At 42.2% G+C, this 18745-nt stretch overlaps 1 protein-coding gene across 1 annotated transcript; it reads left to right on the forward strand.

The window, feature by feature from the left end:
- Positions 1-11560: 11560 nt before the first annotated feature.
- On the forward strand, positions 11561-15086 carry LOC143186436 (uncharacterized). The gene is made up of 2 exons (XM_076390110.1): positions 11561-14030; positions 14077-15086. The coding sequence occupies exons 1-2, from the start codon at positions 11561-11563 to the stop codon at positions 15084-15086; spliced, it is 3480 nt and encodes a 1159-aa protein (XP_076246225.1).
- Positions 15087-18745: the final 3659 nt, after the last annotated feature.

An 18745-nucleotide genomic window follows, 5' to 3' on the forward strand; every position in this document is an offset into this window, starting at 1 on the left:
GACCTGGTGGAGCAACGCCCTAGAGTGAAGTCTAGATTGCACAGAACGTAGAAATGCCTATTTCTTTCACCCTGGTTGTAATTATTCCTATTATACGATGGAATAAATGCTCTATTTTTATTTTATTTTATGCATCTGGCGTTGACTTCTAAGCCCCTAGCTATTCGATCTGGTGGAGCAGCGCCCTAGGGTGAAGCCTAGGTTGCCCTGAACGTAGAAATGACCATCACGTTCACATTTGTTGCAGTTATTCCCGTTATACGATGGAAAAACTGTTGTATTTTTATTGTATTTTATGTTTCGGGCGTTGACTTCGAAGGCCCTAGCTATTCGACCTGGTGGAGCAACGCCCTGCAGTGAAGCCTAGGTTGCCCGGAACGTAGAAATGACCATTACCTTCACACTGTTTGCAAATATACATTATGTACGATGGAAAAGCTGTTGTATTTATATTGTATTTTATGCTTCTGGCGGTGACTTCTTAGGCCCTAACTATTGGATCTGGTGGACCAACGCACTAGAGTGAAGCCTAGGTTGCGCGGAACGTGGAAATGACCATCACGTTCACATTTGTTGCAATTATTCCCGTTTTACGATGGAATGACTGTTGTGTTTTTATTGTATTTTATGTTTCGGGCGTTGACTTCTAAGTCCCCAGCTATTCGATCTGGTGGAGCAACGCCCTAGAGTGAAGCCTAGGTTGCCCAGAACGTAGAAATGACCATAGCTATCACACTGGTTGCAATTATTCCTGTTATAGAAGAGAAAAACTCTTGTATTTATATTGTATTTTAGCTTCTGGCGTTGCCTTTTAGGCCCTAACTATTCGATCAGGTGGAGCAACGCCCTAGGGTGTAGCCTGGGTTGCCCGGAACGTAGAAATGACCATTACTTTCACACTGGTTGCAATTATTCGGTCTATACGATGGAAAAACTGTTGTATTTATTTTGTATTTGGTGCTTCTGGCGTTGACTTCTTAGGCTCTAACTGTTGGATGTGGTGGAACAACGCCCTAGAGTGTAGCCTAGGTTGCCCGTAACGTAGAAATGACCATATCTTTCAGACTGGTTGCAATTATTCCTGTCATACGATGAAAAAAATGATGTATTTTTATCGTATTTTATGCTCCAGGTGTTGACTTCTAAGGCCCTAACTATTCGATGTGGTGGAGCAACGCCCTAGAGCAAAACCTAGGTTTCCCGGAACGTAGAAATGACCATTACCTTCACGCTTGTTGCAATTATTCCTGTTATAGGATGGAAAAACTGTTGGATTTATATTGTATTTTATGTTTCTGGCGTTGACTTCCTAGGCCGTAGCTACTCGATGTGGTGGATCAGCGCCCTAGAGTGAAGCCTAGGTTGCCCGGAACGTAGAAATTACCATTACTTTCACAATGGTTGCAATTATTCGTTTTATACGATGGAAAAACTGTTGTATTTATTTTGAATTTGGTTCTTCTGGCATTGACTTCTTAAGCCCTAACTATTGGTTGTGGTGGACCAACGCCCTAGAGTGAAGCCTAGGTTGCCCGGAACGTAGAAATGACCATATCTTTGACACTGGTTGCAATTATTCCCGTTATACGATGGAAAAACTGTTGTATTTTTATTGTATTTTATGTTTCGGGCGTTGACTTCGAAGGCCCTAGCTATTCGACCTGGTGGAGCAACGCCCTGCAGTGAAGCCTAGGTTGCCCGGAACGTAGAAATGACCATTACCTTCACACTGTTTGCAAATATACATTATGTACGATGGAAAAGCTGTTGTATTTATATTGTATTTTATGCTTCTGGCGGTGACTTCTTAGGCCCTAACTATTGGATCTGGTGGACCAACGCACTAGAGTGAAGCCTAGGTTGCCCGGAACGTGGAAATGACCATCACGTTCACATTTGTTGCAATTATTCCCGTTTTACGATGGAATGACTGTTGTATTTTTATTGTATTTTATGTTTCGGGCGTTGACTTCTAAGTCCCCAGCTATTCGATCTGGTGGAGCAACGCCCTAGAGTGAAGCCTAGGTTGCCCAGGACGTAGAAATGACCATAGCTATCACACTGGTTGCAATTATTCCTGTTATAGAAGAGAAAAACTCTTGTATTTATATTGTATTTTAGCTTCTGGCGTTGCCTTTTAGGCCCTAACTATTCGATCAGGTGGAGCAACGCCCTAGGGTGTAGCCTGGGTTGCCCGGAACGTAGAAATGACCATTACTTTCACACTGGTTGCAATTATTCGGTCTATACGAAGGAAAAACTGTTGTATTGATTTTGTATTTGGTGCTTCTGGCGTTGACTTCTTAGGCTCTAACTGTTGGATGTGGTGGAACAACGCCCTAGAGTGTAGCCTAGGTTGCCCGTAACGTAGAAATGACCATATCTTTCAGACTGGTTGCAATTATTCCTGTCATACGATGAAAAAAATGATGTATTTTTATCGTATTTTATGCTCCAGGTGTTGACTTCTAAGGCCCTAACTATTCGATGTGGTGGAGCAACGCCCTAGAGCAAAACCTAGGTTTCCCGGAACGTAGAAATGACCATTACCTTCACGCTTGTTGCAATTATTCCTGTTATAGGATGGAAAAACTGTTGGATTTATATTGTATTTTATGTTTCTGGCGTTGACTTCCAAGGCCGTAGCTATTCGATGTGGTGGACCAGCGCCCTAGAGTGAAGCCTAGGTTGCCCGGAACGTAGAAATTACCATTACTTTCACAATGGTTGCAATTATTCGTTTTATACGATGGAAAAACTGTTGTATTTATTTTGAATTTGGTGCTTCTGGCATTGACTTCTTAAGCCCTAACTATTGGTTGTGGTGGACCAACGCCCTAGAGTGAAGCCTAGGTTGCCCGGAACGTAGAAATGACCATATCTTTGACAGTGGTTGCAATTATTCCCGTTATACGATGGAAAAACTGTTGTATTTTTATTGTATTTTATGTTTCGGGCGTTGACTTCTAAGGCCCTAGCTATTCGATCTGGTGGAGCAACGCCCTAGAGTGATGTCTAGGTTGCACGGAACGTAGAAATGCCCATTTCTTTCACACTGGTTGAAATTATTCCTGTTATACGATGGAATAACTGCTCTATTTTTATTTTCTTTTATGCTTCTGGCGTTGACTTCTAAGGCCCTAGCTATTCGATCTGGTGGAGCAACCCCCTAGGGTGAAGCCTAGGTTGCCCGGAACGTAGAAATGACCATATCTTTCAGACTGGTTGCAATTATTCCTGTTATACGATGAAAAAGATGATGTATTTTTATTGTATTTTATGCTTCAGGCGTTGACCACTAAGGCCCTAACTATTCGATGTTGTGGAGCAACGTCGTAGAGCAAAGCCTAGGTTGCCCGGAACGTAGAAACGACCATCACGTTCACATTTGTTGCAATTACTCCCGTTATACGATGGAACACTGTTGTATTTTATTGCATTTTATGCTTCTGTCGTTGACTTCTCAGGCCCTAACTATTGGATCTGGTGGACCAACGCCATAGAGTGAAGCCTAGATTGCCCGGAACGTGGAAATAGCCATCACGTTCACATTTGTTGCAATTATTCCCGTTATACGATGGAAAAACTGTTGTATTTTTATTGTATTTTATGCTTCTAGCATTGACTTCTAAGGCCCTAACTATTCGATCTGGTGGAGTAACGCCCTAGACTGGAGCCTAGGTCGCCCGAAACGTAGAAATGACCATTACTTTCACTCTGGTTGCAATTATAAATGCTATACGATGGACAAACTGTTGGACTTTGATTGTACTTTATACTTCTGGCGTTGACTTCTAAGGCCTTATGTATTCGATCTGGTGGAGCAATGCCTCAGAGTTAAGTCTAGGACGCCAGGAACGTAGAAATGACCGTTACCTTCACGCTTGTTTCAATTATTCCTGTTATACGATGGAAAAACTGTTGGATTTTGATTGTACTTTATGCTTCTGGCGTTGACTTCTAAGGCCCTATGTATTCGATCTGGTGGAGCAATACCTCAGAGTTAAGTCTAGGATGCCCGCAACGTAGAAATGGCCATTACTTTCACACTGGTTGCAATTATTCGTTTTATACGATGGAAAAACTGTTGTACATATATCGTATTTTATGCTTCTGGCGTTGATTTCTTAGGCCCTAACGATTCGATCTGGTGGAGCACCGCCCTAGAGTGAAGCCTAGGTTGCCCGGAACGTAGAAATGATCATCGCATTCACACTGGTTGCAATTATTCATGTTATACGATGCAGTAACTCTTGTACATATATCGTATTTTATTCTTCTGGCGTTGACTTCATAGGCCCTAACTATGCGATCAGGTGGAGCAACGCCCTAGGGTGAAGCCTAGGCAGACCGGAACGTAGATATGACCATAACTTTCATACTGGTTGCAATTATTCGTTTTATACGATGGAAAAACTGTTGTATTTATTTTGTATTTGGTGCTTCTGGCGTTGACTTCTTAGGCCCTAACTGTTGGATGTGGTGGACCAACGCCCTAGAGTGAAGCCTAGGTTGCCCGGAACGTAGAAATGACAATATCTTTCAGACTGGTTGCAATTATTCCTGTTATACGATGAAAAAAATGATGTATTTTTATTGTATTTTATGCTTCAGGCGTTGACTGCTAAGGCCCTAACTATTCGATGTGGTGGAGCAACGCCCTAGAGCAAAACCTAGGTTGCCCGGAACGTAGAAATGACCATTACCTTCACGCTTGTTGCAATTATTCCTGTTATACGATGGAAAAACTGTTGTATTTTTATTGTATTTTATGCTTCTGGCATTGACTTCTAAGGCCCTAACTGTTCCATCTGGTGGATCAACGCCCTAGAGTGAAGCCTAGGTTGCCCGGAACGTAGAAATGACCATTACTTTCACACTGGTTGCAATTATTCGTTTTATATGATGGAAAAACTGTTGTATTTATTTTGTATTTGGTGCTTCTGGCATTGACTTCTTAAGCCCTAACTATTGGTTGTGGTGGACCAATGCCCTAGAGTGAAGCCTAGGTTGCCCGGAACGTAGAAATGACCATATCTTTCACACTGGTTGCAATTATTCCCGTTATACGATGGAAAACCTGTTGCATTTTTATTGTATTTTATGTTTCGGGCGTTGACTTCTAAGGCCCTAGCTATTCGATCTGGTGGAGCAACGCCCTAGAGTGATGTCTAGGTTGCATCGAACGTAGAAATGCCCATTTCTTTCACACTGGTTGAAATTATTCCTGTTATACGATGGAACAACTGCTCTATTTTTATTTTATTTTATGCTTCTGGCGTTGACTTCTAAGGCCCTAGCTATTCGATCTGGTGGAGCAACGCCCTAGGGTGAAGCCTAGGTTGCCCGGAACGTAGAAATGACCATACCTTTCAGACCGGTTGCAATTATTCCTGTTATACGATGAAAAAGATGATGTATTTTTATTGTATTTTATGCTTCAGGCGTTGACTTCTAAGGCCCTAACTATTCGATGTTGTGGAGCAACGTCGTAGAGCAAAGCCTAGGTTGCCCGGAACGGGGAAACGACCATCACGTTCACATTTGTTGCAATTACTCCCGTTATACGATGGAAAACTGTTGTATTTTATTGTATTTTATGCTTCTGTCGTTGACTTCTTAGGCCCTAACTATTGGATCTGGTGGACCAACGCCCTAGAGTGAAGCCTAGATTGCCAGGAACGTGGAAATAACCATCACGTTCACATTCGTTGCAATTATTCCCGTTATACGATGGAAAAACTGTTGTATTTTTATTGTATTTTATGCTTCTGGTATTGACTTCTAAGGCCCTAACTATTCGATCTGGTGGAGCAACGCCCTAGACTGGAGCCTAGGTCGCCCGAAACGTAGAAATGACCATTACTTTCACTCTGGTTGCTATTATACATGCTATACGATGGACAAACTGTTGGACTTTGATTGTACTTTATACTTCTGGCGTTGACTTCTAAGGCCCTATGTATTCGATCTGGTGGAGCAATGCCTCAGAGTTAAGTCTAGGACGCCAGGAACGTAAAAATGTCCGTTACCTTCACGCTTGTTTCAATTATTCCTGTTATACGATGGACAAACTGTTGGATTTTGATTGTACTTTATGCTTCTGGCGTTGACTTCTAAGGCCCTATGTATTCGATCTGGTGGATCAATACCTCAGAGTTAAGTCTAGGATGCCCGCAACATAGAAATGGCCATTACTTTCACACTGGTTGCAATTATTCGTTTTATACGATGGAAAAACTGTTGTACATATATCGTATTTTATGCTTCTGGCGTTGATTTCTTAGGCCCTAACGATTCGATCTGGTGGAGCACCGCCCTAGAGTGAAGCCTAGGTTGCCCGGAACGTAGAAATGATCATCACATTCACACTGGTTGCAATTATTCATGTTATACGATGGAGTAACTCTTGTACATATATCCTATTTTATTCTTCTGGCGTTGACTTCATAGGCCCTAACTATTCGATCAGGTGGAGCAACGCCCTAGGGTGAAGCCTAGGCAGACCGGTACGTAGATATGACCATAACTTTCATACTGGTTGCAATTATTCGTTTTATACGATGGTAAAACTGTTGTATTTATTTTGTATTTGGTGCTCCTGGAGTTGACTTCTTAGGCCCTAACTATTGGATCTGGTGGACCAACGCCCTAGAATGAAGCCTAGGTTCCTCGGAACGTAGACATAGCCATAACATTCATACTGGTTGCAATTATTCGTTTTATACGATGGAAAAACTGTTGTATTTTTATTTTATTTTATGCTTCTGGCGTTGACTTCTAAGTCCCTCGCTATTCGATCTGGTGGAGCAACGCCCTAGAGTGAAGCCTAGGTTGCCCGGAACGTAGAAATGACCTGTACTTTCACACTGGTTGCAATTATTATTGTTCTACAATGGAAAAACTGTTGTACTTATGTTGTATTTTATGCTTCTGGCGTCGAATTCGAAGTCCCTAACTATTCGATCTGGTGGAGCAACGCCATAGAGTGAAGCCTAGGATGCCCGGAACGCAGAAATGACCGTTACTTTCACACTGTTTGCAAATATGCATAATATACGATGGAAAAGCTGTTGTATTTATATTGTATTTTATGCTTCTTGCGTTGACTTCTTTGGCCCTAACTATTTGATCTGGTGGAGCACCGCCCTGTAGTGAAGCCTAGGTTGCCCGGAACGTAGAAATGACCATTACTTCCACACTGTTTGCAATTATTCATATTATACAGTGGACAAGCTGTTGTATCTATTTTGTATTTTATGCTTCTGGCATTGACTTCTGAGGCCCTAACTATTCGATGTGGTGGAGCAACGCCCTAGAGCGAAACCTCGGTTGCCCAGAACGTAGAAATGACCATTATTTTCACACTGGTTGCCATTATTCCTGTTATACGATGGACAAACTGTTGGATTTTTATTGTACTTTATGCTTCTGGCGTTGACTTCTAAGGCCCTACCTATTGGATCTGGTGGAGCAACGCCTAGGGTGGAGCCTAGGTTGCCGGAAAGTAGAAATGACCATTACTTCCACACTGTTTGCAATTATTCATTTTATACAATGGAAAAGCTGTTGTATTTATATTGTTTTTTATAGTTATGGCGTTGACTTCTAAGGCCGCAGCTATTCGATGTGGTTGAGCAACGCCCTAGAGTGAAGCCTAGGTTGCCCGGAACGTAGAAATGACCATACCTTTCACACTGGTTGCAATTATTCCTGTTATACAAGGGAATAACTGTTGTATTTATATTGCAGTTTACGCTTCTGGCGTTGACTTCTTAGGCCCTAACTATTCGATCTGGTGGAGCAACGCCCTCGGGTGAAGCCTAGGTTGCCCGGAACGTAGAAATGACCATTACTTTCACACTGGTTGCAATTATTCGGTCTATACGATGGAAAAACTGTTGTATTTATTTTGTATTTGGTGCTTCTGGCATTGACTTCTTAAGCCCTAACTATTGGTTGTGGTGGACCAACGCCCTAGAGTGAAGCCTAGGTTGCCCGGAACGTAGTAATGACCATATCTTGCACACTGGTTGCAATTATGCCAGTTATACGATGGTAAAACTGTTGTATTTTTATTGTATTTTATGCGTCTGGAGTTGTTTTCTAAGGCCCCAACTATTCGGCCTGGTGCAGCATCGCCCCAGAGTGAAGTCTAGGTTGCACGGAACGCAGAAGTGCGCCATTTCTTTCACACTGGTTGTAATTATTCCTGTTATACGATGGAAGAACTGCTCTATTTTTATTTTATTTTATGCTAATGGCGTTGACTTCTAAGGACCTAGCTATTCGATCTGGTGGAGCAACGCAACCAGGGTGAAGCCTAGGTTGCCCGGAACGTAAAAATGACCCTCACGTTCACATTTGTTGCAATTATCCCCGTTATGCGATGGAAAAACTGTTGTATTTATATTATATTTTATGCTTCAGGCGTTGACTTCTAAGGCCGTAGCTATTCGATGTGGTGGTGCAATGCCCTAGAGTGAAGCCTAGGTTGCCCGGAACGTAGAAGTGACCGTTACCTCCATTCTGTTTGCAATTATTCATATTATACACTGGAAAAACCGTTGTATTTATATTGTATTTTATGCTTCTGGCATTGACTTCTAAGGCCCTGGCTATTCGATGTGGTGGAGCAACGCCCTAGAGTGAAGCCTAGGTTGCCCGGAACGTAGAAATGACCATAGCTTTCACACTGGTTGCAATTATTCTTGTTATACGATGGGAAAACTGTTGTATTTATTTTGTATTTTATGCTTCAGGCGTTGACTTCTAAGGTCGTAGCTATTCGATGTGGTGGTGCAACGCCCTAGAGTGAAGCCTAGGTTGCCCGGAACGTAGAAATGACCATTACTTCCACTCTGTTTGCAATTATTCATATTATACAGTGGAAAAACCGTTGTATTTATATTGTATTTTATGCTTCTGGCATTGACTTCTAAGGCCCTAACTATTCGGTGTGGTGGAGCAACGCCCTAGAGTGAAGCCTAGGTTGCCCGGAACGTAGAAATGACCATAGCTTTCACACTGGTTGCAATTATTCCTGTTATACAAGGGAAAAACTGTTGTATTTATATTGTATTTTATGCTCCTGGCGTTGACTTCTTAGGCCCGAACTATTCGATCTGGTGGAGCAACGCCCTAGAGTGAAGCCTAGGTTGCCCGGAATGTAGAAATGACCATCACTTTCACACTGGTTGCAATTATTCTTGTTATACGATGGAAAAACTGTTGTATTTATTTTGCATTTTATGCCTCTGGCGTTGACTCCTAAGGCCGTAGCTATTCGATGTGGTGGAGCAACGACCTAGAGTGAAGCCTATGTTGCCCGGAACGTAGAAATGACCATACCTTTAACACTAGTTGCTATTATTCCTGTTATACAACGGAAAAACTGTTGTATTTATGTTGTATTTTATGCTTCTGGCGTTGACTTCCTGGGTCCTAACTATTCTATCTGGAGGAGCAACGCCCTAGAGTGAAGCCTAGGTTTCCCGGTACGCAGAAATGGCCATTACTTTCACACTGGTTGCAATTACTCCAGTTATACGATGGAAAAACTGTTGCATTTTTATTGTATTTTATGCTTCTGGCGTTAAATTCTAAGTCCGTAACTACGCGTTCTGGTGGAGCAACGCCCTACAGTTAAGCCTAGGTTGCCCGGAACGTAGATATGACCTTTACCTTCACACTGTTTCCAAATATACATCATATACGATGGAAAAGCTGTTGTATTTATATTGTATTTTATGCTTCTGGCGTTGACTTCATAGGCCCTAACTATTCGATCTGGTGGAACAACGCCCTAGAGTGAAGCCTAGGTTGCCGGGAACGTAGAAATGACCACAACTTTCACACTGGTTACAATTATTCGTTTTATACACTGGAAAAACTGTTCTATTTATTTTGTATTTTATGCTTCGTGCGTTGACTTCTAAGGCCCTAACTATTCGATCTGGTGGAGCAACGGTCTAGAGTGAAGCCTAGGTTGCCCGGAACGTAGAAATGAACATTACCTTCACATTGCTTGCAATCATACATTTCATACGATGGAAAAAATGTTGTGTTTTTATTATATTTTATGCTTCTGGCATTGACTTCTAAGTCCCTTGCTATTCGATCTGGTGGAGCAACGCCCTTGAGCCAAGCCGAGGTTGCCCGGAACGTAGAAATGACCTGTACTTTCACACTGGTTGCAATTATTCCTGTTCTACAATGGAAAAACTGTTGTACTTATGTTGTATTTTATGCTTCTGGCGTCGAATTCGAAGTCCCTAACTATTCGATCTGGTGGAGCAACGCCATAGAGTGAAGCCTAGGATGCCCGGAACGCAGAAATGACCGTTACTTTCACACTGTTTGCAAATATGCATAATATACGATGGAAAAGCTGTTGTATTTATATTGTATTTTATGCTTCTGGCGTTGACTTCTTTGGCCCTAACTATTTGATCTGGTGGAGCACCGCCCTGTAGTGAAGCCTAGGTTGCCCGGAACGTAGAAATGACCATTACTTCCACACTGTTTGCAATTATTCATATTATACAGTGGACAAGCTGTTGTATCTATTTTGTATTTTATGCTTCTGGCATTGACTTCTGAGGCCCTAACTATTCGATGTGGTGGAGCAACGCCCTAGAGCGAAACCTAGGTTGCCCAGAACGTAGAAATGACCATTATTTTCACACTGGTTGCCATTATTCCTGTTATACGATGGACAAACTGTTGGATTTGTAGGCAATTTAGTGAGCGAAGTGAGGGTGCAAGTGGCCGAGGCATGGGCGCAAGGTCGACCTGATGAGACCGAGGTGGAGTTTATGGTGCAGACGTGACCCGTGGCGATTTTGAGGAATTATAAGAATCGTGTTAAGAAAATTGTCAATGGACATTGACGCGCCGTAAAACTCCATCCTGCAGGCCAGATGGGGAAAACCCAGGCAGCGGCCGAGAGCTCGGGCGAGTGCACCCCACGGTATCCACGTGCCCTTACTCCGCTGACTGTTTTAGGCGGGTGGGTTTTTCCAAAATATTCGGACGTAGTGGGGAAAAACAACCACGCAGGATAGACTTAAGGGAGACAGCGTGTCAGAGAGTCGGTCTGAGAAAATGAATTGAAGTAGCAACGTGCATGATCCGCGTACTGGTCAGAAGTCCACGAGTGACAGGTCGATCGCAGTTCAATCGGGATTCCGAATTCAAAAATAAACTATTAGTGCTATAGATTAACCGTTCATTTTTCCTATTAAACCCTCGCTCGTCCTCCCTACAAATTCAGAAGTGGGATTGAAACGGATAACGAACGGATCTGTTAGTGGAATCTTAAACAAAAGGAATTTGTGAACAGTGACGGGCAAACGGTGTACAGTGTTGAAACCGTTGTGGTGAAGCTGCTTTGTGTTTTGTTGTGTTTGGACATTGTGACCAACGTGAAGTGTGTAAGAGGAAGAGGACGACGTGTAATTGGCACGAAGTGAATCGAACTTTGAATCTTAACACGTTGGTGGGGAAAAGAAAAAAAAAAAAGAGGAAAATTTTTTTTCTTTCTCTGTCTTTTTGCAACATGGCCACCACAATGGCTTATACCGTGGCCGAATTGAAGGAGTTTTTAAGGGCTCGAGACTTATCTTCAGCAGGAACTAAGGCTGAATTAATAAATCGTTTGGAGCAATTCGACGAAAATATTTGGGAGAATATTGCCGAAGAAGGAAGTGTAACCAGAGAAGCTGCGCGAACCAGTCACTTGGACGACCAGCGGATAACAGAAGCAGGACAAGCTGCGTATGGTGAAGAAACGCGGAGGAGGGAATCGGAACGTATTCGTAGAGATAAGGCGAGATGGGACACCATGCTCAACGAACAGATGCAGAGAGAATTGGACTTACTGAGGAGGGAAAACATGGTGATGCAAAGGGAATTAGAAATCATGAGGAATGAGCAGATGCGCACGAGAAGTTTTTCAGCTAGTCCAGACATTCCAGGAGATGCGGAAAGAGTCAGAGGACCAACTGGACCTTCCCCGACGATGAGTATTCGAGCGATCGGTGATTTATTATCCGATTTTGATGGTCGCGACAATACGTTCTGGAAATGGGAACAGCAAGTGAACCTTCTTCGTACAACGTATCATTTGGATGAGAATGCCACGCGGGTGTTAATAAGTTCAAAATTGAAAGCGCGAGCCGCGAGTTGGTTTCATTCGAAGGCGGAGCATATCACCCTCCGAATAGACGATTTATTGAGGGAAATGAAGATCATGTTTGACCATCGACCAAGCAGACTGTCGCTTCGTAGGCAGTTTGAAAATAGAGTGTGGAATTCGGGTGAACTTTTTACGGACTATTTCCATGATAAAATAATATTGGGAAATAGAGTACCAATTGCGGAGGGAGAATTGGTGGAATACATCATTGATGGGGTGACTGATCAACAGCTGCGGAACCAAGCACGCATCATGCGGATCAAAACGACAGCAGATTTATTAGAGTCGTTTGAGAATATCAAATTGGACCCGAAGAGAATGAATGAACGGGACTTAAAGGAGAAGAAGGAGACGAAATTTGGCCGTATCCAGCAGCAGACATTAGTGGGGAAACCCCCTAAAAAAGAAGTGCGATGTTTTAATTGTTCCGAAATGGGACATATTTCGACAAGTTGTCAAAAACCGAAAAGGCAACAGGGAGGCTGTTTCGAGTGTGGATCGATGCTACATCGAATAGCGGGATGCCCGCGACGAACAGCGAGTCAATCAGGCGAGAGCAACATGGCGAGAGAAACGACCACGACTAGGAGAGAACTCTCAGCGGCAACGTCGATGAACATGGTACAACCAGCCACACTCAACGCACCGTACACGGTTTCAATAAGTTACAATATAGCTGATAATAGCGGACAAAATTGTAAGTACACGCTATGCGCAATGTTGGACTCCGGATCCCCGATCAGTCTAATAAAAAATTGTTTGGTTCCTTTGCACGCGCGAACACAGGGGTGTGAGACCGGGCCAGAATTTTGCGGTATTAATGGATCGCCGTTAAAGATATTAGGTAGATTTTATCAGGATGTTGAAATTGAGGGCATCTCAATTAAATTAAATTTTTATATTGTACCAGATAATACTATGGCATTTATGGCGATACTCGGACGGGATTTTTCGTCACATCCATTAATTAGAATTACGTGGGATGGGAAATTAGTGATTACAAGGAAAACACCGGAAGTGATAACCGATGAATTAGATTGCGCGATCAAACAAATTATGAATATAGAATGTATTAGTGGCGTGAGTACAGAACAAGAAAAATTACAGATCAATTCAAAAATCGGGCCGGAAAAAATAGAAAGAATTAGGGATATGTATGTGTCTGATTACATAAAAATTAAAGAAACCAGTGCAATGGAAATAGATTTCGAAATGAAGATCGCGTTAAAGCATAATCAGCCAGTTAGTTTTAGACCGAGGAGATTATCTTTTGCGGACAAGCAAAAACTGCAGGTCATTTTGGATGACCTGTTAGAGAGAGGGATTATCCGTCCGAGTGAGTCACCGTATGCCAGTCCGATAGTTTTAGTACGTAAGAAGAATGGCGAGACACGTTTATGTATTGATTATAGAGAGTTAAACAGAATTACTGTGAAAGATAACTTCCCGAGTCAGCTGATAGACGATAATATTGATCAATTAAAAGAGAAAAAATTCTTTACGACGCTTGATCTAAAAGATGGGTATTACAATGTACGAATGGCGCGAGAGGCAATTCAGTTTACAAGCTTTGTAACCCCTTTGGGGCAATACGAGTTTTTATATTGTCCGTTTGGGCTAACAAATGCACCCAAGGTATTTCACCGATTTATTCGTAAAGTTTTCTCCAACTTAATTAGAACGGGAAAGATGTTACCATTTTTTGACGATTTTTTTATTGCAACGGAGACTCTGGAAGAACATCTTGAAATTCTGCAGGAAATATTTCGAACCGCGGGTCAACATCGTCTTACATTTAATGCAAAACGAAATAGATTATTTGGGATATCACGTTAGTGTGGATGGGATACGACCAAGTGATAATAATATTGCATCAGTTATCAATTACCCGATACCGCGGAATGCGAAGGAAGTCCTTCGGTTTGTGGCCCTAGCGAGTTATTTTAGACGGTTCATCCCGCAATTTTCAATGATTGCAAAACCACTGTATGATCTCATTAAAAAAGAGGTGAAATTTAAATTCAGAGAGGAGGAAAGTAAGGCATTTGAAACCTTAAAGAAACAATTGTCCAGTAAACCGATCCTAGCAATTTATTCTCCGAAGGCAGAAACAGAATTGCATTGCGATGCGAGCGTGTCAGGGTTCGGTGCAATTCTTTTACAGAAACAAAGCGATGGTAATTTTAGACCAATATCATACTTTAGTCAACGGACAACACCCGCCGAATCAAAATATCATAGTTTCGAGTTAGAATGTCTTGCGGTGGTATATGCAGTTAAGCGTTTCCATGTATATTTAGGCGGAATTTTTTTTAAAATTATGACAGATTGTGATAGTTTCCGTTTAACGTTAAGCAAGCAGAATATAAACCCCCGAATCTCACGTTGGGCAATGTTCTTGCAGGACTATGATTTTGAGATACAGTATAGACCAGGTAAAAGAATGAGCCATGTTGATGCTCTCAGTAGATGCCATAGCATACTAGCAATAGAAGGAAATACTTTTGAGCAAACATTGTCAATATGTCAGGATAAAGATGACGAGATATGTAAAATACGCGATAAATTGCAAAAGACCGAAATGAAGTTTTTCGAATTGTGTAATGGATTAGTGTACCGGAAGGATAAAATGAAGAAACTGCTATTTTACGTACCACACTCAATGGAAAATAATGTAATCCGTACTTGCCACGACGATCTGGGACATGTTGGTTTGGATAAGGTAGTAGACAATATCTTGAAAGTGTATTGGTTCCCTAAATTACGCGAGAAGGCTAAAGATTATATAGCGAACTGCTTACGATGTAGGGAATTCTCTCCACCTAGTGGGAAACAACCGGGGTATCGGCATAATATACTTGATAAGATTCGGATTAATGTTAATTAATATTTATATGATTAAGTAAGTGTGGTGTAAATAAGTGTATGAATATGAGTGTGTTTATTTTTTTTTTTGCGTAGTATGAATGATGACTGATTCGTAATCGACCTAAGTTTAGCCGGGACGGCTAAAATGTCAGAATGGCCGAACTGTAGGCAATTTAGTGAGCGAAGTGAGGGTGCAAGTGGCCGAGGCATGGGCGCAAGGTCGACCTGATGAGACCGAGGTGGAGTTTATGGTGCAGACGTGACCCGTGGCGATTTTGAGGAATTATAAGAATCGTGTTAAGAAAATTGTCAATGGACATTGACGCGCCGTAAAACTCCATCCTGCAGGCCAGATGGGGAAAACCCAGGCAGCGGCCGAGAGCTCGGGCGAGTGCACCCCACGGTATCCACGTGCCCTTACTCCGCTGACTGTTTTAGGCGGGTGGGTTTTTCCAAAATATTCGGACGTAGTGGGGAAAAACAACCACGCAGGATAGACTTAAGGGAGACAGCGTGTCAGAGAGTCGGTCTGAGAAAATGAATTGAAGTAGCAACGTGCATGATCCGCGTACTGGTCAGAAGTCCACGAGTGACAGGTCGATCGCAGTTCAATCGGGATTCCGAATTCAAAAATAAACTATTAGTGCTATAGATTAACCGTTCATTTTTCCTATTAAACCCTCGCTCGTCCTCCCTACAGATTCTTATTGTACTTTATGCTTCTGGCGTTGACTTCTAAGGCCCTACCTATTGGATCTGGTGGAGCAACGCCTAGGGTGGAGCCTAGGTTGCCCGGAAAGTAGAAATGACCATTACTTCCACACTGTTTGCAATTATTCATTTTATACAATGGAAAAACTGTTGTATTTATATTGTTTTTTATAGTTATGGCGTTGACTTCTAAGGCCGCAGCTATTCGATGTGGTTGAGCAACGCCCTAGAGTGAAGCCTAGGTTGCCCGGAACGTAGAAATGACCATACCTTTCACACTGGTTGCAATTATTCCTGTTATACAAGGGAATAACTGTTGTATTTATATTGCAGTTTACGCTTCTGGCGTTGACTTCTTAGGCCCTAACTATTCGATCTGGGGTAACCACGCCCTAGACTGAAGCCTAGGTTGCCCGGAACGTAGAAATGACCATCACTTTCACACTGGTTGCAATTATTCCTGTTATACGATGGAAAAACTGTTGTATCTATTTTGTATTTTATGCTCCTGTCGTTGACTTCTTAGGTCCTAACTATTGGATCTGGTGGAGCAACGCCCTCTGGTGTCGCCCAGGTTGCACGGAACGTAGAAATGACCATAACTTTCTTACTGATCGCAATTATTCGTATTATACGATGGAAAAACTGTTGTATTTATATTGTATTTTATGCTTCTGGCGTTGACTTCTTAGGCCCTAACTATTCGATCTGGTGTAGCAACGCCCTAGAGTGAAGCCTAGGTTGCCCGGAACGTAGAAATGACCATGTCTGTCACACTGGTTGCAATTATTCCTGTTATACGATGGAAAAACTGTTGTATCTATTTTGTATTTTATGCTCCTGGCGTTGACTTCTTAGGTCCTAACCATTGGATCTGGTGGAGCAACGCCCTCTGGTGTCGCCCAGGTTGCCCGGAACGTAGAAATGACCATAACTTTCATACTGTTTGCAATTATTCGTATTATACGATGGAAAAACTGTTGTATTTATATTGTATTTTATGCTCCTGGCGTTGACTTCTTAGGCCCTAACTATTGGATCCGGTGCAGCAACGCCCTAGAGTGAAGCCTAGGTTGCCCGGAACGTAGAAATGACCATGTCTGTCACACTGGTTGCAATTATTCCTGTTATACGATGGAAAAACTGAAGTTTTATATTATATTTTATGCTTCAGGCGTTGACTTCTAGGGCCGTAGCTACTCGATGTGGTGGAGTAACGCCCTAGAGTGAAGCCTAGGTTGCCCGGAAAGTAGAAATGACCATTACATCCACACTGTTTGCAATTATTCATTTTATACAATGGAAAAACTGTTGTATTTATATTATATTTGATGCTTCAGGCGTTGACTTCTAGGGCCGTAGCTATTCGATGTGGTTGAGCAACGCCCTAGAGTGAAGCCTAGGTTGCCCGGAACGTAGAAATGACCATTACTTCCACACTGTTTGCAATTATTCATATTATACAGTGGAAAAACTGTTGTATTTATATTGCATTTTATGCTTCTGGCATTGACTTCTAAGGACCTAACTATTCGATGTGGTGGAGCAACGCCCTAGAGTGAAGCCTAGGTTGCCCCGAACGTAGAAAGGACCATAACTCTCACACTGGTTGCAATTATTCCTGTTATACAAGGGAAAAACTGTTGTATTTATATTGCATTTTATGCTTCTGGCGTTGACTTCTTTGGCCCTAACTATTCGATCTGGTGGAGCAACGCCATAGAGTGAAGCCTAGGCTGCCCGGAATGTAGAAATGACCATCACTTTCACACTGGTTGCAATTATTCTTGTTATACGATGGAAAAGCTGTTGTATTTATATTGTATTTTATGCTTCTGGCGTAGTCTAATTAGGCCCTAACTATTCGATCTTGTGGAACAACGCCGTAGAGTGAAGCCTAGGTTGCCCGGAAGGTAGAAATGACCATTACATCCTCACTGTTTGCAATTATTCATTGTATACAATGGAAAAACTGTTGTATTTATATTGTATTTTATGCTTCTGGCATTGACTTCTCAGGCCCTAACTATTCGATCTGGTGGAGCAACGCTCTAGAGAGAAGCCTAGATTGCCCGGAACGTAGAAATGACTTTTAACTTCTGGCTTGCTGCAATTATTCCTGTTATACGATGAATAAACTGTTGTATTTTCATTGTATTTTATGCGTCTGGAGTTGTTTTCTAAGGCCCTAACTATTCGATGTGGTGGAGGAACGCCCTAGAGAGAAACCTAGGTTGCCCCGAACGTAGAAATGACCATAACTCTCACACTGGTTGCAATTATTCCTGTTATACAAGGGAAAAACTGTTGTATTTATATTGCATTTTATGCTTCTGGCGTTGACTTCTTTGGCCCTAACTATTCGATCTGGTGGAGCAACGCCATAGAGTGAAGCCTAGGCTGCCCGGAATGTAGAAATGACCATCACTTTCACACTGGTTGCAATTATTCTTGTTATACGATGGAAAAGCTGTTGTATTTATATTGTATTTTATGCTTCTGGCGTAGTCTAATTAGGCCCTAACTATTCGATCTTGTGGAACAACGCCATAGAGTGAAGCCTAGGTTGCCCGGAAGGTAGAAATGACCATTACATCCTCACTGTTTGCAATTATTCATTGTATACAATGGAAAAACTGTTGTATTTATATTGTATTTTATGCTTCTGGCATTGACTTCTAAAGCCCTAACTATTCGATGTGGTGGAGCAACGCCATAGAGCGAAACCTAGGTTGCTCGGAACGTAGAAATGGCCGTTACATTCACACTGTTTGCAATTATTCATTTTATACGATGGAAAAACTGTTGTACATTTATCATATCTTATGCTTCTGGCGTTGACTTCTTAGGCCCTAACTATTTGGTCTGGTGGAGCAACGCCCTAGGGTGTAGCCTAGGTTGCCCGGAACGTGGAAATGACCATAACTATCAGACTGGTTGCAAGTATTCGTTTTATACGATGGAAAG

Source organism: Calliopsis andreniformis, unplaced genomic scaffold (genome assembly GCF_051401765.1).
Source record: "Calliopsis andreniformis isolate RMS-2024a unplaced genomic scaffold, iyCalAndr_principal scaffold0001, whole genome shotgun sequence".
NCBI classification, from domain to species: Eukaryota; Metazoa; Arthropoda; class Insecta; order Hymenoptera; family Andrenidae; genus Calliopsis; species Calliopsis andreniformis.

Excerpts from the sequence above, each read along its gene's own strand:
- LOC143186436 (XM_076390110.1), top strand. The coding sequence starts at position 11,561 with ATGGCCACCACAATGGCTTATACCGTGGCCGAATTGAAGGAGTTTTTA. Across the intron at positions 14,031-14,076 it reads TAGATTATTTGGGATATCAC|TTATCAATTACCCGATACCG; the intron begins GTTAGTGTGGAT and ends ATATTGCATCAG.